The sequence below is a fragment of the Euleptes europaea genome, chromosome 4 (genome assembly GCF_029931775.1).
Source record: "Euleptes europaea isolate rEulEur1 chromosome 4, rEulEur1.hap1, whole genome shotgun sequence".
Taxonomy (NCBI): Eukaryota; Metazoa; Chordata; class Lepidosauria; order Squamata; family Sphaerodactylidae; genus Euleptes; species Euleptes europaea.
The window spans coordinates 43822067-43849421 of NC_079315.1; the positions used below are offsets into that span (position 1 = coordinate 43822067).

The 27355-nt window shown below is 40.1% G+C and overlaps 1 protein-coding gene across 11 annotated transcripts in view; it reads left to right on the plus strand.

Annotated features, from left to right (window-relative positions):
* LOC130477124 (receptor-type tyrosine-protein phosphatase delta) overlaps positions 1-27355 on the plus strand; it is a 619168-nt gene that overhangs the window by 399172 nt on the left and 192641 nt on the right. For 3 of the 11 annotated variants that reach the window (XM_056849115.1, XM_056849116.1, XM_056849118.1), the window contains exons 12-18: positions 1451-1756; positions 2561-2754; positions 7077-7103; positions 9486-9603; positions 13227-13814; positions 14181-14281; positions 20991-21250. In XM_056849115.1, coding sequence (XP_056705093.1) covers positions 1451-1756; positions 2561-2754; positions 7077-7103; positions 9486-9603; positions 13227-13814; positions 14181-14281; positions 20991-21250 — 1594 coding nt within the window. The remainder of the gene's footprint in view (positions 1-1450; positions 1757-2560; positions 2755-7076; positions 7104-9485; positions 9604-13226; positions 13815-14180; positions 14282-20990; positions 21251-27355) is intronic. The other 8 variants (XM_056849117.1, XM_056849120.1, XM_056849121.1 and 5 more) reach the window with 3 other exon arrangements.

A 27355-nucleotide genomic window follows, 5' to 3' on the forward strand; every position in this document is an offset into this window, starting at 1 on the left:
TGAGGTCAAAGGATCAAAATCAAATGTGTGTTTTAAGGTCCCATAGAGAGGTTTTACAGAAAAGAAAATAGGTTGTGGGCACATATATGCACGCCAGGTAGGCACTTAAAGAAAAAGATAGAAAGGGCTAACATTACACTAAAATCAATAAAGCTTCATATAAATGTATGTAGCTTTAGGACATTCAATTTCCCAAGCATGCAAGATGTATGAATAGCTTTAAGTAAGTTCACTGAAGGCCATTTGAAGTTGTATTAAAGTTTGTACCTTAATGGATTATAACTCCAGAGAGCCAAATGTTCTAAGATTTTGTACTTATCTGTTGACATACATGACAATGGGCAAGCAATTTAGTTCTTTTTTCAAAGTGAACATTGGATGTAAATAATGGATGGTTAAGTGAAGTGTATTATAAAATTTAGTTAGAACACATTACTTTTTTTTGCTAAGCATCCTTTTATTTTTAAATAGCTGTTTTGTGTAGTATGAGGGGTGGGCAGCTGTTTATATGTGACATTATAAAATCGCTGGTAGACTTTAATTCTTTGCTAGACAAGGTTCTCCAAGACGAGCTAAAATATAAAAGAGAGACTGGATTTAGGGTAAGTACAAGTTACAGTCAGAATCATCAGCCCTGTCACTTTTTTCATGGTAGGTAAATCTTTGCCTAAGAATACCATCATCTCCTTATTGATTCTGCATGCCTTATAGTATGTTAAATGCTTAAATAAAATCTTTTGATCTAAACCTTAAGTATATTTCATATAATCTGGGTAGGCTCCATTATAAAAAAAGAAACACAAGCTGCCATCCTAAGAACTCTTACTAGAGAGAAAGTACCATTGACCTCAGTGGGACTTAATTCTGAGTATACCTGCTTAGGACTGCAGTGATAGAAGTGTGCTGAAGAATTTATTTTGGGGGAAGTGGGCTGAGATTTTGAACGTGTAGGCATTAAAAATAGCTATGAATTTTTCCAGCAGTTTGTGTAAGGTAATATTTTCTATAATGAGAAGGAAACAGTACACACTCACTAGTGTGTCTGACATGCTAAAATAGTGGCTTGTTTGGGGGGGGTCTTTAAAAAAAGGAAAAAGACTAGTGAACACATAAGATAGGAGCTTAGGTGTACAGATGCATCACAGTATAATATTTGTGGTTTTATTTCAAGAAGAATTGTTAATAACAGGTAGGTAACAGTATATTGAGGCTCATTTTCATGAATTTCCCCTCACATCCCTTTTCACCTTTTAGTTAATTCATATTCAGTTGGTTCACTTTAATAAGCCAAGGCTCATAAAATTATCTAAAGTTTTTGCTTTTAAATTTGTGATTTTTGTTTTTTCTTGGGTCGCCCTTTATTATTTATTTGTTTCCTTCTGTTCATTCTTTTCTTCAACCACTTCTGTCCTTTCACTTAAATCCTCCTTTAACCCACTACTGAAATTAGAGCCATCAGCTCCTCCTCAAGACATTAGTTGCAACAGTCCCAGCTCCACTAGCATTTTGGTAAGTTGGCAGCCTCCTCCAGTGGAAAAACAGAATGGAATTATCACTTCCTACTCCATCAAGTTCACTGGAATTGATGGGGAAGATGACAAGGCCCATGACATTTTGGGAATTGCTCCGGACACTACACAGTACCTTTTGGAACAGTTGGAAAAATGGACTGAATATCGGATTTCTGTGACAGCCCACACTGATGTCGGACCTGGCCCAGAGAGTGAATCTATATTGATTCGGACAGATGAAGATGGTATGTTGCCTCCAACCCATCCGTTTGACTCTGACTCTCTCACTCAATCTGCTTTGTATGATCTAATTCCCCTGTTCCTTAAAATTTACCCCAAATTTTCTGAAATATTTTAAACACAAATGCATATGTCTGCATTTGTGTTTTTTTTGTTTTTTTTTTACTTTTGAAATCAAAATATCTTTTTGTGAGGGGAAAATATTTGAAAAGTGCTGCTACTCATAAGCATGGCCCTTTCCCTCTCTTCTTCTTAAAAAATACAAATGTTTGGAGTTTTTCCCTCCTTTTTTTCTTACTTTTAAAAACTCTCCCATTTTAACTCTTTCTTCATCATTTGTGTTTCTCTCTTTTGGAAAACTGATGCTCCTTGGTTTTAAAAGTATTTTGGATGTTGAATGTCTTCCATGTCTGAACATAGAAGATGGCAGACCAAAACCTATCATCTTTTTTTTCCACTTAAAAAAAGTCAGAAAACTACCAGCATTTTACGAGTCTTTTTTAATTATTATTATTTTGATTACTAAAATACTTCTTTAATGCTTTGAGTCTCAAAGCATCTTCCTTGGCTTTTGTACATTTTTACTTGTTTTTCTATTTCTCTAATACTCTTTTTCTTCCATTTTTGCATCAGTCATGGTTTTTGATCTTTTCACTGAAATGTAGAGCAGATTTGTTGAGTGTTTTCATTTGTATTCTTCAAGGAAAGCTTAGTGGGTCTGCCCTTTAAAAGAAAAGAAAGAAAGAAAAGACTCTGGTTGGTTGGAACAAGTGCCTGTAATTCTTCTTTTATCCACTGATGTGTTCCAGTTCCTAGTGGTCCGCCTCGCAAAGTCGAGGTAGAGGCTGTCAACTCTACATCTGTTAAAGTGTCATGGCGTTCCCCAGTGCCCAATAAGCAGCATGGTCAAATCCGAGGATACCAGGTGCATTACGTGAAGATGGAAAATGGAGAGCCTAGGGGCCAACCCATGCTGAAGGATATCATGTTGGCTGATGCACAGGTAACTATCCACATCCTCTCTACATAAATAACAAGGAAAATAGTATACTGTAGCACCTGTTTTATCTTTTCGTTTATACAGAAAACTGCAGTATGTTCCTTATTACAATAGTTTATCACCAATAGATAGAATTGCCATCCTCCTGGGGGTGGAGGGAAATCTCCTGCCCCCAGGCTCCAGACCACCTAGGCCTCTTCAATCCAGCAGAAGAAGCATGGAGCAACATGTGATGTTGTGATGTCATTTCCAGTATGTACCCAGAAATGACATTACAACACTAAGAATTCACATATCTCCATCAATAATAAATTTAAAAAACCAGAGATGAGTAAATGTATAGAGCATCAGGATGTCACTTCCAGCTACAAATCAGAATGTCTCTCCTAACCTCAGAGGTTCCCCTGGTTGGCCCCATTCAGGTAGAAACCATGTGTATAGAATGCCCTCAGTGTTGCTGTACCTGGCTGTCAGACCAAACCCTCTTTCTGTAGACCAAACTTGTTCATAAATAAATCACTTTTCTGGATCTGCCTGAATTAAGTGGTGCAACAGTGGAGTGAAAATCCCATATCTTGCACTCAGTAGCCTACATCCAAAATGGATGTATGTTGCTGAACTGATGGTTTGCATTGTCTGGCCCCATCAGCTTTTGGATGGGATTCTCCTGTTCTTCCCCATTAGGTGATACTCAGTGTTGCAACAGACAGAGGGTGGAACGTGAAATCCTCAAAGGCAGCAGTGCCTCCTGTGTGCAAGAGTTTCTGGATGAGGAACTGTATCGTTTGTGTTTAAACAATGACAAATGAATCAGTTCAGAGCCACCTCATGGTACAAACAGCATAAGATGCTACTTGGGTCACCATGATGATGAAAGCAGCACTTTTGTTCTGTGGCCTCTTGGCTTCTCAGCCTTCCCTTCTGTTTCTGGCTGTTCTGGCTGTAATCAGAGAGCAACTCTGCTATTGTCAGAAAATGCTGTCCCATCCCTAACAATTAGGATGGGGCAGTTTCAGAAGATTGCAGATTCTCTGATTACAGCTGGGATGGGGATGAGGAGGGGGCAAGAGTAACTGCTGAAACCAGCCCTGGATAAATTGTATCTACTATACTCTTGCTATGCAAAGATTGGATTCTTGGCTAAGAGACAAAATCTTTGTGATTAAAAAAGTTCTTCATTGTTTAGTCTGGCTGCTCCCCACAATACCTCTTATCCTGTTCTCCTCTCCTCTCCAGCAGGAGAAGGACTCTGCTATCTTCAGAAAACTGTGCCTTATACTAATTGTTAGGAGCTGAACTGCACTGACAAAAAATGAACAAACATAGCATTCTCAATCTTTCACATACATACAGTGTAAACAATCTTTCAGGGAGTTCATTTTGAATTAATCATTCATGTCATACTGGACATTTTTTAAATCAATAATCTATCTAAATCTTTTATCCATGTTTCCACTACTTTTCAGGCTATCAATCGGCACAATACTAATGCTTGATACTTAATAAACTGAAGGCTTGTTTTTTTTAAAATGTAAAGCCTTTGTATCTAGCCTTCCCTGGACCCAAGAGGAGGCAGTGATAAGGTTGTGGGGAGGGAACCTCCTGCCTGTGCTGCCACCATTAAGGAGCAGGTTCCCCTTGCAGGGGCAAGAAGAACAGGGGAACCACCTCCCATCCATGCTGTCACCTTTGGGGTCAACTGCCCTTCCTGTGAGTTCCAGGAAAGAGGTGATGGTAAGGTTGGAAGACAATCTGTGGGGGAGGTGAAAATGAGCTAGCCTTGGATCAATTATATCTGCTATACATCATAGAATCATACAGTTGGAAGGAACCACCAGAGTCATCTAGTCCAATGCAGGAAATTCACAACTACTTCCCCTCCACACACCCAGTATATATATACAACTTACGTTATACCTGTTTTCAATGGCTTGAAAGATGTACATTCATAAGATATGAAAGAAAGTAAACTATGTCAACATATTCCTATGACATAATTAGTTTGCGTTCCATGTTACTAGTTTTAACAAGATAGTTCTGTTTATGGGAATTGTCAGATTCTAGAACCCTTTGGGTACTGTTGCACTGATTTTTCCCTATATTGGCTGAAATTAAGTCCGTTGAAATTTGTCTGTTTGGGTAAATCTGTTTGGAGAAGTGGGCTAGAACTAATAAAATGCACTTCAACAAAGACAAATGTAAAGTTCTGCATTTAGGAAGGAAAAATCAAATGCATAATTATAGGATGGGAGAGACTTGTCTGAGCAGTAGTGTGTGTGAAAAGGATCTTGGGGTCTTACTGAACATGAGTCAGCAGTGTGATGCAGTAGCTAAAAAGGCAAATGCGGTCTTGGGCTGCATCAACAGAAGTATAGTGTCCAGATCACGCAAAGGGATGTTATCGCTTTAGTCTCTCTGGTTAGACCTCAACTAGAGTACTGTGTTCAGTTTTGGGCACAATTTAAGAAAGATGTAGACAAGCTGGAACGTGTCCAGAGGAGGGCAACAAAGATGGTGAGGGGTCTGGAGACCAAGTCCTATGAGGAAAGGTTGAAGGAGCTGGGTATGTTTAGCCTGATATGATAACCCTCTTCAAGTACTTGAGGGGCTATCATAAAAAGGAGGGTGCCAAGTTGTTTTCTGTTGCCCAAGAAGGTCGGACCAGAACCAACGGGTTGAAATTAAGACATTAGGAAGAATTTTCTAACAGTTAGAGCGGTTCCTCAGTGGAACAGGCTTCCTCGGGAGGTGGCAAGCTCTCCTTCCCTGGAGGTTTTTAAGAAGAGGTTTGATGGTCATCTGTCAGCAATTCTGATTTTGTGACCTTAGGCAGATGATGAGAGGGAGGGCATCTTGGCAATCTTCTAGTCACTAGGGGTGTGTGTGGGGAGGTAGTTGTGAATTTCCTGCATTGTGCAGGGGGTTCGACTTGATGACCCTGGTGGTCCCTTCCAACTCTATTATTCTATGATTCTATTCTAGGATTCTATGAATCATGGTTAACATACATAGTTAGTTTACTGCTTTATATTATGTTAAGAAGTCAGTGAGAAATTTAAACATATGGAGCCATGGTTTAATAAGTAACTGATCAAAAATGTGATATCTGGTTTTAAAAGATTACGGATGCTCCTAATGTAATGTGTTATCAGTGTGAAATTATACTCTTACAAATTGTAACACATGATAGAGAATCTGTGTACTGGGAAAATATTTCTTTATTTTAAGGAAAGATTTTCAAATGAGGGTTTAATTATATATTTGTGCTTTATGAAATCTGGGTTCATTGTACTAATATTGTATAATGTTGTGAGGGCCATGAACCCCATGGAGTCTTACATTTAACATTCATTCTGCATGGAAAAATAGACAACCATCAGATAAGGGTGTTCTGAACAGAAACATACAATTGTTAAAATTTAAAGATGTAAAAAGTGTTAAGATGTAAAGAATACCAACTGCTTTTTCTGTAGAAGTTTAAATCCTTGCCTTTTTTTTATGTGTAAAATTACTACTGGGCTGGCCCTTTTCTTGATTAATGTCTATGCTCTTACCGACATATGCTCACACAATCAGAACAAACCCTTGTTGCCTGCCCAAGATTTAATGTGCCCCCTTTTTACATTAAAGGTTTATTTGGAGGAGAGTGTCTTGAAAATATTGTGTGGCTTTGCCCAGTGGAGAACATGGAATTTGGTCATTACTTCTATGAATTTTCAAGTAAACACAGCCTACCCGTATTAAATTAAACAAGTGCAGTGAATTAATTTAAACAAGGTAAAATAGAAATGAATATGGTGTGGTAATATGTGATTAAACAAAATATAGCCTTTCATTACATCTCAGCAGCAAATATTAAGGCAGTCAAAAAACATTGCTGAGCAATAACAACACTCAGCAGTGAATTCTCTGTTTTTTTCATAGCTTTCTGCAATGTGCTATTTATGAACTACTTTTGCAATAAGTATGCCATTGGAAATTCATGATCCAGTTTACAGGAACTGGTTTTCCAAATCAATACTGATTTTGATAACTAGTTTTCACAGGGTTGAATTCTAAAGTTCCTTTCTGCACACAGCAGAATCTTCCATGCATAGGAAAGTCTTCCATTTATGGAAGGGCTCTTGCCATGATCAGTGAAACCCTTTCCATGAAAGGAAAACGTTTTGTTCTATGACCAAAAAGGCAGCTTCAGATCCAACTCTTCCCCCCCCCCTTTTCCTTTTCCTTTTTGTTAATTATAAAAAGAATTAGCCAGGCTACAAGTATTTCCTCATTTTTTTCCTATCTTTTTTTTCTTTCCGACATTCTTTACTCTCAATCAGTGGGAATATGATGATACTACTGAACATGTGAGTAGCAGTTGACTGGCCAAACAACAAAGTGTTGTGCTTTTTTTCTGCTTTAACTTCCCCCTTCCCAAAAAATGTTTGGTTGTTTGCACATATGCATGGCTTATCATCTTATTTAATTGTCTTTGGCATTTGGATTTCCCCCCTCCGTCCCTCCCTCCCTCCTCCTCTTCCTCCTCCTCCTCCTACTTCTTCTGGGGGCTTGTATTGACATAGTTCTGATTTTTTAAATGTGTTATATCTGCATATTTGTATGTTCAGTGCTTGTCACTAACTTTATCATGCAATACAAACAAAAAGTATTTTTTATTTTTTAAAAAGAAGACACATTTTTCATTCCAGTTTGCCTCATAACTAACCTTCAGGCCCCAATACATTCATTCATTATTTGCTGGGGGGGGGGGAGAATCTTTTGTCATTGCTAACATTATTTCCATTTCAATTAACAAGGTAACATATTAAATGTATATTTATGAAAATATACATTGGTACTGGCACAATGCCTATGGTGTTTACAAGAGTTTCTGTGGATAAAAATATAATCAGTTAAAATTCACCATCATTATTTAAAGTTGTACTCCTTCATCTGGGAGTTTGGGGAGGTTTGTGCATGCCTTCCATGTTACCATCAAGCTGTACTTCTCTGCCTGATGCAAGTTATACATGTTCCAAAGCTTCAGTACCTATACTGGTTAGATGTGTAGCTGAATAAGAATATGGGAGGCATGTGTGCTGTTACCAATCCTATTATCAGCTGATAGAGCTGACAAAGATGAGCATACATAGGAGAGGGGAAAATGGAAATTCTCCATTCGTGGATGCTGTGCTTGAATAGAACAAAGCTGTAAAAACAAATGCAGCTTCTTATTTTTGATTTTGCTGAAACTAGTATAGATATATTTGGCTCCACAAATGAGAGCAGATCCTGCTGTGATAGCTTAAAATTCAAATTTTCAGGAGATGTATAAGTTTAAAAGTTGGGACAGAGTCCCACCAAAGTTGATTTCAAAGGGACACTTCAAATGCATTCCTGATTCTTCATTGAAATCACTTTTGCTGGATAATCAATTCTGTATATAATTATTTCCCACTTTTATTAATTTTACCTTATTATTTTCATTAATAATTGTTATTAATTAGATTGTGTTATCAAGCAGACATTAGTCTTATATTGACTTTTTAAGTCATATTGAATTATTCTTTTAGATTTTGAATAACAGATTGTAAAGTGACTAATTATTTGAAGAAATCAGAATTAGTTTAAATAAATGGTTAATAATAAAAAGAACTGCAGAGAATGTTGATTACCTTTAGTGTTCATTATTATTAAATATTTGAGGTTTCTTATTTGGAGCTTTTGAAGCACCTGCTAAGTAAAGTGGGTCTTACTTTTAACTAGTAAGCATGCATAGGACTGCAGTCTTACAGCACATTTCTGAGCTGGCGGCGTGTGGGGACGGTGGGGAGGAGGCGCTGCTGCGGCGCCTCCTAAGCAGTTCTCCACACACTGAAAACATTTTTGTGGCTTTTTAAATTTTATATGGGGTTTTTCGGCCCATAGAGAATAGCGCGGCTGTGCCGGCGTCCGGGGCTGAAAGGGGACAGGAGGTTGCCTAAAGGTAACCCACCCCCCCCCCGGAACTCCCCAGGAATGCCTCCTGGGACACCGGAACGCCCCTGGAATGTCAATGTGGGCCTTTACGCCAGTGGGACACCAGCGGAAGGCCCCACCGGTGTTCCGGGGCAGTGCTGCCAAGGCAGTGTCCAGAGACCAGTACCTGGACCTCTACGCCGGCGCTGGGGCCACTAACGCTGGTGTAAGTAGCCTAGACGCTGGCATGGAGGGCCCCAATGCAGGCGCAGCACCTTCCTGACCTCCTAAGGGCTTTTGCCCTTAAAGGTTAGGAATGCTCTGTATGTGAAACAGCTTTAGCAGTTAGAATGCGAAACAGTTTTTAGTAGTGTAGATAGTGTTGCTCTGTCAATAATGAACTGTTGAAACTGTGTTTCTAATTTTTCCCCATTTCTTCTCAGTCCACAATAGCAATAAGTCTTAACAGGAAACACATTTTAGAGTGATTTTTTAAAAAACATTATTAGTATACCTAACCACTCATCCTTTAGCTTTATGTCTGATAATACTATCAGGGGCATGATGCTCAGAGATGTCGCTATGCATATTGCTTAAATAAGTGCAGTACTACACATTGCAAAGCCCACCCATAAGGCTCATCTTTGGGTATTCCCAAAAGCTTGCTATCACTGCTAGTATCACAAAAGACATTTGCACTGGATGCATCACAACTAAATGTGAAATGACTTTCTCATTATTAAGTAGTGCATGTATTTTAAGACATGTTCTTTTTTATTATTTCATTTTAGGAAATGATTATATCTGGACTACAGCCTGAAACAACATATTCCCTAACTGTGACAGCCTATACAACTAAAGGAGACGGTGCACGCAGCAAGCCAAGACTGGTGTCTACCACTGGTGCAGGTAATATTTTGATATTATTTGTTTAAACCCGCTGTTTGTGCTTGAAATTTTTCTGAATTGAAATTGAAAATTATTTTATGGTTTATTAAAGTAGAACAAAGTACTGCTGATTTTCAAAATTATTTTCTGAGTTACCCAAGTAGGTCAGAATTTACAGAGATACGTCATGTGTACCTAACAGCTTTGACATGTCCTGTGGGTTTTTTACTCTTTTCTTAAAACTGCAATCCCCCTTTCATATTACAGACTACTTTTGAAATTCCCCTCAATTCACAGACCATTTCACCATGTGGCAAGTAGCAGGTTGTGGTTCAAGAACAATAAGCCCCAAACTCTGCTTGACAATACAGAATTTGTGGCTGTCATACTGAAGATCTTTGAATCCTTGACAAATGATAGTATGGGTGAAACTATAACAGTGGCAAGAAGCCTACCAGATTAACAGTGCAATCCAGTCTAAGAGCCCATTCCTAAAGGGGTGGTGGTGGATACATGGTGGCTGGTAGCAGCGGAGCTGCACCGCCTCCTCAGAAACATCCTGGCCATGGCAGAGACAAAAAAAGCAGTTCAAATTTTTTTAAAAGGGGGAAAATGCTCCATAGCACAAAGCAAAGCAAGGCCGCGCCACCCAAAAAGGTGGCACAGCCCCGCTGCAGTTTAAGGGGTGTTCCCGGGGTGAATGGGGTTACAAAGCTGTCCAGAGATAGCTCCAAGCCCCAAGAACACCCCTCTCCACCATGTTGGTGCGGGCTTTCCCTTCTGAGAAAGCCCGGCTGGATTGGCTACACTGGTGAAGGGGGGCCGGCGACTCCAAGACACCGGTGTGTTTGCCCCCATGCCGGTGTAGATGCCATCTTATTCCATGATGAGGTGGCAACTACGCAGGCATGGGGTCATGCCGGCTTCTAAGGAGCTTCGCCCCCCTTCAGGAATCGGTTGCCCACCTACTGAAATGAATGGATTGAGATTGGGGTAACTCCGCATAGCATTGTACTGTAAAATGACCTGTCGCTCACACCAACATTAAATCCACCTACTATACCCATTCACTGACCCATCACCTTGAGACTTGTCTGATTAATTCAACTCATATGTGTCTGGCTGTAGATAGGTACCAACAAAGGACTGAGAATGTAGCAATTTGAATGAATGAGGTGAGAGAGAGTGTTATTTATTTGTGGCTTTAGGCTTGCTTGCTTGCTTAGTATATTTATTTGCATCTTTTTCACCAAAAGGCCGAAAGCTGCTTAATGATATTAATACAATTAAAATATAATAAAAATAATTCTAAATAAAGCAAACCAACTACATCTTGAGCCAGTCAGATTGTATCCATAATCAGTCATTAAGAGATTTTAGCTACAACTGTCTGCAATTATTCAATTAATGTTTTTTTTATTTTGCTTTTCCAAAATTGCCTTTAATCAGAAATTAAAACACAGCTCCCATTCATTTCAATGGAGCTTGCACAGGAGAGTTACCCAGTGTGTTGTGAACTGTGGATGGATTCTAGACATTACCACAGCCATAATACTTGACTAAATAGTTTTAACTCCTGACCTCTTCTTACTTTAGGCTTTGTATAAGATTTCAATTGATTACTTCTACAATAGGGAAATAATAATAATATTAGTAGTAGTAAAGTAATAATAATACCTCTTTTTATAGGTAGTACTGATCAGAGTTTTAAAAACTAGCCTTAAACATAAGGGCCACCACAGGAGTAAAAGCAGTTTATAGCATAAATAATTTAGCGAGAGCTTCCAGAAGTCTCCCCTCTAGAAATCCGAAGGAGTTATTATTCTATTTCTGTGGACTCTCCTGCCTTTGTTATGCTCTATTGGTTTCAGTGATAGTTATAATACAATGAGAAATATGGCCTCAAATAAACATCTGTAGTCTTTTCTCAGCTCTGCAGCTGGCTTTTCTTATGCAGCACTGAGAGCAAAGTCAGAATTAATCAATGAGATATACTTTCATATATTGAAAAGTATGATGGAAACATTCACAGTGTTCTATTTGCACAATAATGAGTTGCTAAAATGACTAGTAAGAGGGATATAGCTATTAGACACCAGAATTCTTATATTTTTGGTGGTAATGGCTTCAGGTTTGCAATATTGTTTATCACCTTTGTAATTTGAAGTACATTATTGATCTCTAATTTCTCTGTTTTCACACCCATTGTTCTGAATGCATACTCCTTTAACCTGTTCTATTAGTTCTTATTCTGTGTTCCCTCTGCATGAGTAATATATTGTCCAAAAGATGCCAAACATGCAAATCTAGCAGTGCAATGCTATACAGAATTACTCCAGTCTAAGCCCATTGATGAAGATTGGAGTAAATCTACATGGGATTACATTGGTAATTATATACCCATCATGCATCAGTGAAAGAAATAATCTTTGTATGGATCTGATGACTTCTAATGTAAGACTTGGTGCGATCAGAGTGCAGCACTCATTTTTTTGCTTTGAGAAGCATTTGTTAATGACGGGCAGCTCAATCCTGAAGGGGGGCAGTTCCACGGCAGCTGGGACCGGCGCAATTGCACCAGTGGCACCCAGCAGCGCCCAGATGCCAAAGTGTTTGCCCCTGCACCGGCGTAGGTGCCACCTTATTCTGTGATAAGGTGGCATCTACACTGGCGCAGGGTCATGCCAGCTTCAGAGGAGTTTCGACCCCCTCTTTAGGAATGGGCTCAAACTCTCAAAGCTCTGTTTTCTGTTTGATGAGAACTGTCACTGAAACTTCCATTTTGTGTTACATCCCAGATAGAAGATTTACCATTATTTTAAGTCACAGCTATTTATACACTTAGCTTAGTCAAGTGATAAAACTTTTTCTGCAATGCACTACTACTGCGTGCAGGTGTGTGTGTGAAGTGCCGTCAAGTCGCAGCTGACTCATGGTGACCCCTTTTGGGGTTTTCATGGCAAGAGACTAACAGAGGTGGTTTGCCAGTGCCTTCCTCTGCACAGCAACCCTGGTATTCCTTGGTGGTCTCCCATCCCAATACTAACCAGGGCTGACCCTGCTTAGCTTCTGAGATCTGACGAGATCAGGCTAGCCTGGGCCATCCAGGTCAGGGTGCAGGTGGGTGATTGCAAATAAATAATAAAAACCATCTCACCATCTCACCACACATGCAGTAATAACATTTGATGGAAAAGGCTAGGATGAACCATTCACACAGATATACTCATTGTATAGATGTAACAGGGCTTGTTAAATAGCAAGGTTTAATGCATCTGATTCTTCCACACAGCATGAAGTAATCTACTCCAGGTAAAGGTCTACTGGAATGATAATGAAATTCTATTTGGGTGGGTTTTACTATCCAATATTGGATTTTAAAATCTTGAACAGAAAACTTTTCTAATCTAATTTGATCTAAGATCTAATTTTATTTTTCCCTGCTCTCCATGAACTCTGTGGAGATGCAGAGGGGACTGCTGGTAGAAGAAAAGAGAAGAAGATCTTGTGCAAGCTTCCACTTGCATATCTACAGGATTCAACCCAAAGTGGATCTCATATTGCTAGATTTTTAAAATACAGAAATAAAATAAAATGTTAGAAAAGATTAATGCATTACTTGCTAAAATAACGTTGTATTGTAGTTCCAGGAAAACCTCGCCTTGTGATTAGCCATACACAAATGGGTACGGCTCTCATTCAGTGGCATCCCCCTGCTGACACATATGGCCCCCTGCAGGGATACCGCCTGAGGTTTGGCCGAAAAGACATTGATACATTTAAGATGCGTGAATTTACTGAGAAGGACGACCACTATACAGCCACAGATATCCACAAAGGGACTGCCTACGTCTTCAGGCTTGCAGCTAGAAATAAAGTGGGCTTTGGGGAGGAAATGGTTAAAGAAATTTCAATTCCGGAAGACCTACCAAGTGGATTCCCTCAGAACCTACATTCGGAAAGTGCCACTTCATCATCGGTCCTGCTAACTTGGCAGCCACCCATTTTATCAGAGAGAAATGGAAATATCACTAAATACACCCTACTGTACAGGGACATCAATGTGGCACTTCACCCAACAGAGGTCCTTGTTGTTCCTGCCGATACTATTATGACACTTTCGGGCTTAAAACCAGATACCACATATGATGTAAAAATTCGTGCACACACAAGCAAAGGGCCTGGTCCATATAGTCCAAGTGTCCAGTTCAGGACACTACCTGTGGATCAAGGTAGGATTTGTCTGCTTTGTTTTTCTTTAAGGAATTTCGGTCTTTGGATATCGATTTTTTTGAAGCTGTAATTAAAACTGACCAAATCACCATAAAAATAGTTTCAACTAACATCAGAGGTAAAGTATATAAATCTCCATGTGTTTTAGATTCAGTAGAATTCAGTTATCCTATATCAGGTAAGTCTGGCTGACATCTACACACTAATTGCAGGTAAGAAAAATATAATATTCTGTATTGTCATTTGCAATAATAGGATGCGGTTTTTAAAGGCAGGTAGGAGAATTGTTGAGTATGTTGATAGTGGAATGGGAAGGGATACTAAGATCAAGATGTACTTTAAATACATTGCTTTTCATTTTCCAGCAGTGTTTGCAAAAAATTTTCATGTCAAGGCTGTAATGAAGACATCAGTATTGCTCTCTTGGGAGATACCAGAGAATTATAACTCTGCCATGCCTTTCAAAGTAAGTTGTTTTGTAATTCACAAGACATAAAGAGTAAAAATAATGATGGTTAAATAGTTTACTGAACAGAGTTTTTTTTTAATCCAACTGTACCTTTAAAAGCTTATTAGAAATGCCAAATCTCGCTGTTAAGATAGTTCTCCCCCTCCCCATTTTTCTGTTGTTTTTTTTTCTGGGAAAAAACAAATGTTAGGAAAAATAGAAACATATGCAATACTTGCAGCACATTCCTGAGCCTTGTGGCAGGCAGGGATGGCGTAGCTGAAGCGCTGTCGTGGCGCCTCCAAAGAGGTTCCACGACCACCAGCAAGGCTTAAAAAAACCTTTTTTAAAAACATAAAATAGAAAATGGGGGGGGGGAGCCCCTTAGAAAAAGGCGAAGCTGTGCCAGCAAAAATCTAGCGCAGCACCGCTGAGGTGTGAGGGAGCATTCCCGGCCTGAAAGGAGTCAGGAAGTTGCTTACCAGCAGCTCCACCCACTGGAATGCCCCAGGAATGCCCCCCAGGACAATGGTGCACAGGGAGGCTGGCATGAGTGCCCCAACATCAGCATCCGTGCCACTCTTGGTGGTGCAAGTAGCCCGGGCAACAGCGCAAGTGGCCCGGACACCAGTGCAGGCCCTTGTGCGCCTCCTGAGGACTTTTGCCCTCCCAGCTCTGGAATGGGCTGTTAGTTTCCTATCAAACCTAAACTTATTTCCCTGATTGAACAACATGGTTGGTAAGCATTTATTATTGTGCTATTCAGCATTTTTATGGAATTTAGTATAAACACCTTCATTTGGTATAAGAAAAACCGCTGCACCCTATGCTATCATAGCACATGTATATTTAATTATGTAGTAAACAAAAGAAAGTATATTATTTGGACAGAAATGCTCTCATAGAGTCACAATATGTAAGATTGCCTGCATGTTTGGATATTAGGCTAGACTTTCAGCCCATTCCTGAGCCTCCGGCAGCTGGGGATGACATGGCCGAGGCATCAGCACAGCGCCTCCAAAGCCTTTTAAAAGGTGGTGTATCTTGGGAAAAATAAAAAGGGCCATTCCCATCCTTTAGGCGGCCCCGCCCCCAGGCCGTGCCGGAACACCCCGGGAACGCCTCCCGGGACACCATTACTCCCCGGGAATGCCAGCGCAGCTTTTGCTGGCATTTGGACGCCGCCGGAAGGCCCCGTCGGAGTCCCGGGGCGGCGGTGGCTGGGCTTTTGCCCTGGACGTCGGTGCGGATGACCTGTAAGTAATCCTTGGTGAAGTTCTTATGAATTTCATCCCTGCATTTTTGAATAATCTCAAAAAATAATTACCATTGGATGAAAAGAAAATCCATATCCATTACTATCTTTATTCCCAGAAAGTGTCAACATGTGTGTATGTTACCAGATATGCATAAAAACAATCTTTTAGCATTCATGCCACTAACTTTAAATTAAAAAAGAAACTTAATTATTTAGAGTCTTTAGAAAAATGTGGTCGAGAAACCTATAGAATTATTACATATGTTAATGATACTAGAGAAGAATGATGATTGCTATATCTGTGTCTAAATTCAAATGATCTGTCACTGTATATTGGCATTTTGTTAATGTGATATTTATAGAAATATAGGTCATTAGACTCTGTGAATAATATAGTTTGTGGCACAAGGTATGTGACCTGCCCATGTACAAAGGCAGGTGCCTTCTGTTCATGCAGTGGATTCACTGGATCTAAGTCAAATTTGATGGAGATACACCACCTAAAAGTCACCAGCTAAAATAATGTTCCATAGGAGACTGAGATCTCAGCTTCTTGTGTTGGTGGATATATCTCAGAAAGAGGAGAAGGATTTGGATGCATATTAAAGACAGGGCACAAATAAGCAACAGCTCTGTTATTCCAGAGGGTCTTAAGACATGGAGCCCTGAAGCCTAACAATAAAATGCACATACTTTCTGTGATCGGAAGGCACAAGCATATAAAAGGTCATTCTTTTATATGATTATTCAGATAATGCATGACAGACATATTCTGAAACATAATGGAAGACACCTTCAACATATTTCAGAAGAATTATTAAAAACAGATTAGCAAAATAATGCTAGAAAGTTGTCAGGTTTCTCTACAGATCAATAAGCAAAAGTGACTGCAATATCAAGGGATAGAGACATAGATTAATCATATCAGCGTGGTGCAGTAATTTGAAAAAAAAAAAACAGGTTTGTTTCCCCACTCCTTCACAGGAAGCCTGCTGGGTGACCTTGGGCCAGTCACAGTTCTCTCAGACCTCTCTCAGCCCCACCTAGAAAAAAGTTGGTTTTTATGCCCCACTTTTCTCTGCAGTGAGGAGTCTCAAAGCAGCTTACAATCACCTTCCCTTCCCCTCCCCACAACAGACACCTTGTGAGGTAGGTGGGGCTGAGAGAGTTCTGAGAGAACTGTGACTAGCCCAAGGACACCCAGCAGGCTTCATGTGGAGGAGTGGGGGAACTGAACTCAGCTTTGGCTAACTCACAAGGTGCCTGTTGTGGGGAGGGGAAGGGATTGTGATTATAAGCCATTTTGAGACCCCTTAAGGTAGAGAAAAGTGGGGTATAAAAACCCACTCTTCTTCTACTACTGTGAATAAGACTTAAGTGAATAACATTAGTGTGTATATATGTGGTTATTCTTTGTTTTCTAGTTAATGTTAATTTTCCTGATTATATAAAACACAGTATAATTCATTTGTTTTAAAGGGGAAATTATGAGGACAGTGTTTATGTTGCAACACATAACTGTTCAATGCAAGTCTGCGCCAGAATAGCCTGCCAGCTGGTTTTATATCTCATTGTTACCTTATGCATGCTATAAACTGGTTTAATTTGAGTACAGCAGAACATAATTCTGACTAGTCTAGCCCCTTTCTTCTATGTTCCTACCTATTTTACATTCAGCAACTCACCTTTCTTTTTCTTGCCCACTACATAGTCCCCCAGCCTCCAGATAGCATCACTTCCCTGGGTACTCCACCCTATTTTTCCTCACATGCTTTTTGTGCTACTGCCTAGTTATCTCGTTTTTCTTCACCTCTCATCTTGTGCTCCTCCTTCCTTTCCATCATGTTTGCATGCCCAAACCCACAGGACTCTGTTTTGCTTTCCTCTGGTCATATATGATGGATAACAAACTTGCTTAAGAATCACTCTCTCCTATCTGTAAGCTTCAATCCTCCGAATGTCTAGGAAGCATGTCTAGGAAGCATGTGACACCTTTCCTTCCCATTGAGGGAACTCATACAGACTGTTATGTTTACAGGAAACCAGGTGTGTTTTAAACTGTAAACCTTCCCTTCAGTTAAAAGATGTTCTTAGGGTAACAAGTGTAAAGGTTTTGGGTTCGCTGCCATGATGTAAGTTTTTGGGGTGAGAAACATAATCACTGAGGTCAATGAGGCAGGAGTTATACGTAAATAAGAAAGAATATTTATTTATTTACAAGTTGGTTTTGAAGAACAAATCAGCAGCACAGGTCTCCAGACAGTCACAGGGGAAACTTGGCAAATAAATTAAGCTAGTTATGGCATATGGTCTGAATTCTCTTTAATGCTTTCAGGTACAAATAGACTTTCACTGGATAGCCATGAGGCTGGATCCTTTCACACACCCCAGATTTTACCCACACCAGCCTGTTATTTCCCAAGAATCAGACTAAATGGTACAAGGTCTGTTCATAAGCAGAGACAGGCCAAAACAACGAGGTACTCTGACTCAATAAAGGAAGCCACAGCCTTCAATTTGCAAGATCTGAACAAGGCTGTCAAAGTTAGGACATTTTGGAGGACTTTCATTCATAGGGTCGCCATGAGTCGGAAGCGACTTGATGGCACTTACACACACACACACACACTGTTCTCTCACAGAGGTAGAGCTAAACCACTCTGCAATGCTACCCTTCAACCTGCATGCTCTTTTGCTGAGCCAGATCCAAACCTATGACTACGGTATCCAAGAGAGATGGGAAGTAACACTGCCTCTGTTCTTCCCACCAACATTCCATCCCCCTCTGAATGGAGACTGGATGCTGGAGCAGCACTCATATAGGATCAGGGATGAAACAACTGAGTAGCTGTTTTCCCCCTCAGGAGCAGGATAACCTCCCATCCATCACAGTAGGCTATATTTATTCTACGCTGAAGGACCCTAATTCTGCATCCTCTCACAGACAGTGTTCTTACTGTTTCATGTGACTGGACTAACCTTTGACTGACATTGCAAATGAATTCTGCAGTTGAGTCCTAACTCAGATGAAGCTGTGGTTAGGCTGCCTGACTTGTCTTTTCAAAGTATTGGCTCTTTGAAGAGAAGAAAGATGTTAATTTCCCCACTTTCCAGTGGCTGTTTCTTCTGTCAGGCTGATTCGTGGCTAACTTTTAAATATTGCATAATGTTTACTCCCCCCATCCCTTTTCTACAGTCTTATCTGTCTCAAAATAAAATTAATGTTTGTTCTCATCAAGGCTCTTAACAACCTATGACCCCACCCCCCACCCAAAAAAAAAACCTGACTGGTCAGAAAAACTATTATCCTTGAAGACTATGATATGTCAGAGTATAGAATCATAGAGTTGGAAGGGGTCACCAGGGTCATCTATCCCAACCCCCTGCACAATGCAAGAAACTCATAACTACTCCCTCCCAGTGACCCATTCCATGCCCAAAAGATGGCCAAGATGCCCTCCCTGTCACCATCTGACTAAGGTCATAGAATCAGCATTGCTGACAGATGGCCATCTAGCCTCTTCTTTAAAACCTCCAGGGAAGGAGAGCTTACCACCTCCCGAGAAAGCCTGTTCCACTGAAGAACCGCTTTGTTAGAAAATTCTTCCTAATGTCTAGGCGGAAACACTTTTGATTTAATTTCAACCTGTTGGTTCTGGTCCGACCTCCTGGGGCAACAAAAAACAACTCAGCACCATCCTCTATATGACACCCCTCAAATACTTGAAGATGGTTATCATATCAAGCTAAACATACCCAGCTCCTTCAACCTTTCCTCATAGGACTTGGTCTCCAGACCCCTCACCATCTTTGTTGCCCTCCTCTGAATTCATTCCAGCTTGTCTACACCTTTCTTAAATTGTGGTGCCCAAAACTGAACACAATACTCTAGGTGAGGTCTAACCAGAGCAGAGTAAAGTGATACCATTACTTCGCGTGGTCTGGACATTATACTTCTGTTGATACAGCCCAGAATCCCATTTGCCTTTTTAGCTACCACATCACACTGCTGACTCATGTTCAGTGTTTGGTCTACTAAGACCCCAAGATCCTTTTTGCACACTACTGCTCAGACAAGTCTCCCCCATCCTATAATTATGCATTTGATTTTTCCTACCTAAATGCAGAACTTTACATTTATCTCTGTTGAAATGCATTTTATTGGTTTTAGCCCAATTCTCCACCCTGTCAAGCTCATCCTGTATCCTGGCTATGTCTTCTACCAAATTTGCTACCCCTCCCAATTTAGTATCATCTGCAAATTTAATAAGCATCCCCTCTATTCCTTCATCCAAATCATTTATAAAGATATTGAACATCACAGGGCCCAGGGCCGATCCCTGAGGCACTCCACTAGTCACTCCTCTCCAAGTGGATAAGGAACCATTAACAAGCACTCTTTGGGTGTGATCTGTCAACCAGTTACAGATCTACCTAACAGTAACAGGATCTAAATCACATTTTCCCTATTTGTCAACACGAATATTGTGGGAAACCTTATCAAAAGCCTTACTGAAATCAAGATAAATTATGTCTACTGCATGCCCCTGATCCTGCAAGGTACTAACTTTATCAAAAAAGGAGATAAGATTAGTCTGACGTGACTTGTTCTTGAGAAACCTGTGCTGGCTCTTAGTAATCAGATCCGTCCTTTCTAAAAGCTCAAGGACTGACTGATGATTCATTCAAAAGCTTTTCCCAGTACCTGGGTCCTCTTTTTTCCCCTTCTTGAAGATGGGGACAACATTTGGTCGCCTCCAGTCTTCTGGCACCTCACCTGTTCTCCAAGAATTCTCAGAAACAATGGACAGAGGCTCAGAAATTACACCTGCAAGTTCTTTGAGTTCCCTCGCAAGAAAAGACTGAGGAAAAGTAGGAATTGAGGAGTTCTGCCCTCTCTTCATCACCTGTTACAATTTCACTTTCTGGTCCCTGCAATGGGCTTATCTTGTCCTTATTCTTACTCTGTACACAGGAAAAGAACCCTTTTTTGTTGTGTTTAGCATCTCTCGCTAGCCTAAGCTCATACTGAGCTTTAGCTTTCCTAAAACTCTCCCTACAAGTATAGTTATTTGTTTATATTCCTCTTTGGTTAAAAGGCCCTCCTTCCACTTCCTAAATGAGTATTTTTTTTTATTTCTCAAACCTTTAAAAAGCTGTTTATGGAGCCACCCTAGCCTTTTTAGGCTCCTCCAATTTTTCCTTCTTATAGGAATGGTTTGTGATTGTGCCTTCGGTATTTCATTTTTAATAAACTCCCACCCCTCTTGAACTCCCTTCTTAAATATTTCTGACCATAGGATTCTACCCAGCATAACACTAGTCCAACATTATTAACCACTATACCACACTGTCTCTGGATAGCATCCATACATGCATCAAGTGATTAGATATTGGACAGTTTTCTCTTTATTTTCTCTTTATTTTTTCTTTCTTACTAACAATTTATTTTTAAAATCCATTTCTTAGATGCTATATGATGATGGGAAAATGGCAGTTGAAGTGGATGGCCGAGCCACTCAGAAACTGATCACCAATCTGAAGCCTGAGACATCATATTCATTTGTCCTAACCAATAGAGGGAATAGCGCTGGAGGTCTTCAACACAGAGTGACAGCAAAGACAGCACCAGATGTACTGCGAACCCAACCACTCTTTATCGACAAGACCAATGTTGATGGCATGGTAACAGTGAAACTGCCTGACGTACCTGCTAATAAAACTATAAAGTGAGTCGCAAGTTGTAAGTCATGAATACTTTCAGTGTTTTGAGAACAGAGCCTTGTAAATTCTTAGAGACAAACTGCTTTGTGTGTAAGGCATTAGCTTTTGTAAACTTTATTAAATGCACAAACTGTGACTAATGTACAACAATTTGAAGGCAGTCATCAGAATGATTACAGCTAAGGCCCTTCAGCTTCTCACATGTAAGGGATAGTCTTATGTATTACATACTTAATTCTCAGAACCAGCAGTTATGATAGGACTGTTATCACCTGAGTGATGGTAAAGCTAAGCAGATTAGCTGCAACTCACCAAGTTTGTAACATTTTTTTCTAGTTTTAATTAGACAACATATTGCAGTCTTGGGGTCGTCATTTGTCCTGGCTTCTTGCCAATGAAAAGTTGTTTCAAAGCAGGGGGCTATGTCAATCAAATATGGGCATCTGACAATGACCTATATTCATTTTCCATGATGTATACTAGGCCCCTTTATCATTAGTCACAGCATTCTCCATTGGAAATAACAGAGAAATATGTTAAGGTTTACTCAAGGAACCATGTTATTATTTGGTCTTTGGCTTTCCCATGAAGTGGAATCCTCTGCTGAAAATTCACAGCAGCTTTATCTGTAAGGTAGAGGAGTGTGGCAAAAGAACATTAATCTCTTTCTTTTCCGCACACTTTTATTGCAGTTTTAAATGCAAAGGAATATCCCACTGTTTGACTGTTTCTTTAAAATTTGAGTTTATACCTAAACAGCTTATGATTGTGCAGAAACTTGTCAAGTACCTGAGAAAAAAACATTCCATCCCTTTAAAAGAGGTTTAATGGGCTGTTATGTATTAGGTGAGGATATTTACCTCACCTCATTGGGGACAGCCTGGTAGCAACCACAGGAGAACTTTTCTCTCTCTTTCTTTCAAAAAAATGGGGGAAAGAACATGGGGGGGGGGGGTAACCTAAAATCCAGTAACTAATTTAAAAAAAAATGAAAAAATAAATAAAGACAGAAATATCGGTTTTTTATGCAGGGACATTTCCCCGTGGTCATCCCCGCTGACTGCTTCAGGGCTTCCTTTTGATTATGCGTGCCTTTCCCTCCCGTCAGAGGTCGCCTTGCTCTTCCCTCGCGTTTTGCCTGTTTATTCCAGATTTTGTCAAAAACAGCATCTGGAAAATGTGGGCAAAACCTGCAGGGAGAGTGAGGCAACCTCTGATGGGCGGAAAAGGAAAGCCCTGAAGCAGTCAGCAGGGGTGACCGTGGGAAAACGTTGCTGCATAAAAGGCCATCACAACAGTGGTAGCAGTCTACACATACATTTCTATAAAGGGTTTCCAAAAATCTAAAAATACGTCCATATGCAGTTACCATCTATATGCCATGTGTTCAAATACTGATAGTTCTAAGGCCCTCAATCCATTGATTTACTGGAGATGGGCTTTTCTCTTTCCAATGTTGTAATATTAATCTTTTAGCTGTAGTAAGGGCACACACCAACAGTTAGCCTCCAAAAGATGGATAGATTGTTGAAAAGTACATAAGCATCATCAAAAAGCAATTAATATTCTAATACAAAATTGATATTTTCTTCCCAGAAAAACCTAATGACTGGACATTCCCAAAACATATGTTTAAGAGAAACATCCTGTGAGTTAGAACTCCAATAGTTAAGACACTTTACTCAATCCTTTGCTAAAGAGTCACTGTTGTCTCCAGTATATCCTAAACACATTTTTTTTTGCTGAATAAGTTGCAATTTAAGGTCCATGGAGAGAGCAAGTATCAATTTTAAGGCCATCTCCCATTGCTCCTTATTCTATTCATTCCCAAGATTCTGCATATCATATTTATTAATCAGCATCACACATTTATAAACAAATATTGTAGGTTTCGTTTTCTGCCTTAATTCAATTAGAATTTTCAGAAGCAAAGGGAACTCAGACACTTAATGCTGCAGGGCCATATTTAGATGCCAGTGGATGTTGCAACTGTCAATATTGCTATTCAACAGAAGTTGACAAATCATATCTAGACCTCAGCTGAGGAAATTACAAAAATTCATCATCATAGTCTATCAATTGGCCCAATGTAAAAATTCTCTTATCTGTCTTTCATAAAAAAAGATTATTCACAATTTTTAGATCTGGTTTAGCATGTGAAAATGAATCACTGATGTAGGTCATATATGCATGGTCACTGTAACTCCCTTTATTCCCACAAACAGCCTGGATCAACGTTTTTGGTATGCACGCTATCCCATTCCTTGGTAGCTCAGTGCTTTTCCGACACAAGACCAACCTGGATTTTCCCGTTCCTCTTTTAGCCCAAATCAAAAAATTTATCCTCGCTCATTCCAGAGTCACAGATCATGCAGACTCTATTCTTGGGTTGACCTTCCCTGCGCCATCACACCCCACTCATCCTCAAACCCCTCCTCCATCAGTGGCTCCCTGGGTTGTCGGCATGACTTTGCCGTCATTTTTTTCTTTTTAATGTTTTAAAAAAAATATTTCCAACAATCCGATATATCTAAAAATTACATTCAGAAACCGCAAAACACATCATTTCAATTCACTCTAATTCCTCCACTAGAAAGTATTGACATGACTAGGAACTTTTGCTTTGGGCTGTGCACATAGTACACTTTTCAGTTTCTTCCTTATGTGTTGTTGCTTTTCTACTTATTTTGTTTGCACTTTTGCGTTACTGATTATTTGAAGAAGCGATTGATTCCGTTTATGATAAACTTGTTTCTTTATGCTTATTTTGATTTCCTTCTTTTTAAATTTTCTTTTCAATTGTAACACTTTCCCAGACTATGCCAAAATACGGAATGTCAACTTGTGGGCTACTGCTGGTTTGAGGCTTGGGCACTCATTCCGCGCATTGTTGTAAAATGACGGGTGGGGGGTGGACGAGCCGTTCCACTTCTCTTCCTGTTGCATTGTCCATTTGACCTCTTGACCAATGTGGTGCACTGGGTCATTACGTGAGTTGCAGACAATAGGTAATTTCCTCGTGACACAGCTTGTCCAATGGTCACACTTTAATCCCAGTGAGGTGTGGGCAGTATGTTAGGGTGGGCATCGCAATATCTAAGCTCTGCCCAGAAATCTCCTTCCTCTCTCCATTTCATGTTCTCAGCACACCACTATCCTTGGCTGTTCTGGGCGCCATTTCTTCGTCTCGTAGGCCAGCTTTCCTTTGGGCAATTCCCCATCTTGCACAATGGCTGGGACAAGACGTGCCACTTGTGTTTGTGGTGTCTTGTGGAGAGAGAGAGAGACCCTGGATTTGATAACGTTCTGGGGGGAAACCAAAGTGCAGGAGGCTTTGGGTTCCTTGCATAGAAATTACAATGTGTATGGAAAAATTGTGGAGCAGATAAGGCAGAGGGGCCATACCAGAACTGTTGTGGAATGTAGAAACAAGATGAAGACTTTGAAAAGGAATCCTTGTGTGGCTCGGTTCAGCTCTGCAGCATTTTCAGTAAAATTTAGTCTGCTCCCGAGACATGAGTAACCCCGCAAGAGAGTGGTTGGGTGGTTTGCTAACCTCAGGCAGGGGTTGGATGAGTCACATCCACCCATCCCATGAAGAATGATACCTTCCTAAACATTAACATTGAATATTAATATTGCCACGGGTGCTCTTGAATGTGTTCAGGACAGGCAATATTTTCGAATACATTTTCACTTTTTCAATATATCAAAACCTCCTTTCAATATATCAAAACCTGCCAAAACCTCCTTGCTAAAAACCTTCATAGGGTTGCACGGGAGATACACCACCTAAAAGGCATTATACACCTAAAAGGTGGCGTATCTCAACCCAAAAGGGGTGTTCCCAACCCAAAAGGGCTTTGGAGGCCGCCTAAAGGCAGCTCCTCCCCCAGCCTGGCGCCGGAACACCCCGGGAACATCTCCTGGGAGGCCGGTGCAGGCTTTGACGGCGGTGGGACACTGGTGGAAGGCCCCATTGGTGTCCCAGGGCAGCACTGCCACTGCAGCAACCGGTGTCCGGTCCTTCCCGCCGGCGTTCAGGCCACTTATGCCGTCGTTCAGGCTACTTACGCTGGCATAAGTGGCCCGGACACCAGCACGGGGGCCCGGACGCCAGCGCGCCTTCCTGGCCTCCTAAGGGCTTTTGCAAGAGCTCAGGAATGTGCTGCGAGTGTATTTACTTTGCCCCACAGAGACAAGTTTAAAGCTGCCCATTTGTCCAAATCTAAAGATATTCAGCAATTAGCTTGTTAAAATTTAGCATAATCCTATGCATAATATCTCTAGGAATCAGTATTGCAAGATAAGTAGTAACTTCTGGGCACCACCAAAAATGTCCATAGGCAAATACACTGTGTGACATATTGCCTCCCAGTGGCATAAACTCAGTCAGTCAGTCAGTATTTTATTATGGTCAATTGACCAGTTCCGACATAAACTCAGATTTTGCTTAATTAATAGAATATCCAGATAAGTGTTCAAAGGTATTAATCATATTAATTAATGCAGGAATGGAAGATCGGGGTTTCAAAATAAATAATAAAAGATCATCTGCATAAAGAATAATTTTAAATTCCAAGGGGTTATGTATAAATTAATATTATTATTTTGTATAATAGTACAAGCCAGAGGTTCCAGACATAAATAAAAAAATAAGAGGAAAAAGAGGGCAACCCCATTTAGTACCCCTCTCAAGATGGAATGGCATGGAAAATATGTCATTAGTCAGTACCCTGGATCTGGGAGATGAATAAAAAAATTCTAATCCACTTCAAAATTCATAAGGAAAACCTAATTTACCCAATGTTACAAAAATAAATTTCCAGGCTATTTTGTCAAAATCTTTTTCAGCATCAAGTGAGAGAATGGCAACTTGATCAGATCCCTACGATTTAAAGCAATCAGATCAGTGACCAGCCTATGATTATCAGGGCCTTGCCTACCTCATATAAATCCTAAATGGTCTACACATACCAAAGTTGTAAAAACCTTTGGAAGTCTGTTAGCAAGAATAGCAGTTAATACAGCAGTTAATATTTTAGCATTCACATTCATCAAAGAAATAGGTCAAACATTCCCAGGTTATGGGATCACGGTGATATAATAACAATGGCAATGAGCCAGACTCAATTAAGAAATCTAGAAACTTTTTATACCATTCAATAGGCAACCGATCTGGTCCTGGAGATTTGCCACTATTTATATTCATTATCACTGCCTTTATTTCATCCATGTGTAAAGATTCAACAAGAATCTGTTGCTGAATAATATCTAAACATGGAAGTTCATGATGAGAGAAAAATGTTTACAAATATTTTTTTCTGTAAATTCTTTGTCTTTACTGTATAATTCAGAATAATACTTATAGAACTGTACATTTATTTCACTAGAGTCAGTATGTATTACATTCCCATCTTTAATCAAAGGAATATAGTTCTTGTTCTTTTGCTATCTTCACAATATGCTAAAATTTTACCTGTTCTTTCAAAACTTTCCCAATATTCTGCTTTCACTGATAGTATATTATTTAGTTCATATTTAACCTTTTGCAGTCCCTGATAAAGATCTGGTGTGGGAGCTATAGCAAAACTAGCCTCAGAAATATTTCAATCTGTCTTTCAAAGTTACTTCTTTCATTTCTCCAAGCTTCTTCTTATGAGAAGTATATGCAATGAAGCCACTGCGCAGCTTGATGCTTGCTATTCAACTGCAGTCAACCCACAAAAGCCACTGTGGTGTAGTGTTAAGTATTTCAGGAGCCACACCAGCCCAGAAGCGGCTGCAGTGGTGACTGGGAGCCATGCCAGGCCCAGTTCAGCCACAGGTGTTTGGGGTAGGGAGCTGTGCCTGGGCTCAGTGGGCAAGTGGGGTGGAGGATGGGATTCTACCCCCCTGTGAGTCTCTTAGGCCCCCACTTGTACCTTTCTAAATCCATTGAAGTTGGTGGTCTTAGAAAAGCACAGCTGGGTTTAGAATTATACTGTCTAGCTGTTAAAAGAACAATGCAAAACCTGGATACTTAGAGCTTTGGGGGATGTTAAAAAGAAAATCCCATAGATGAAGCAGAGGTGCCTCATGTTGACCTTTTGCATAGTTTTGCTGCGATA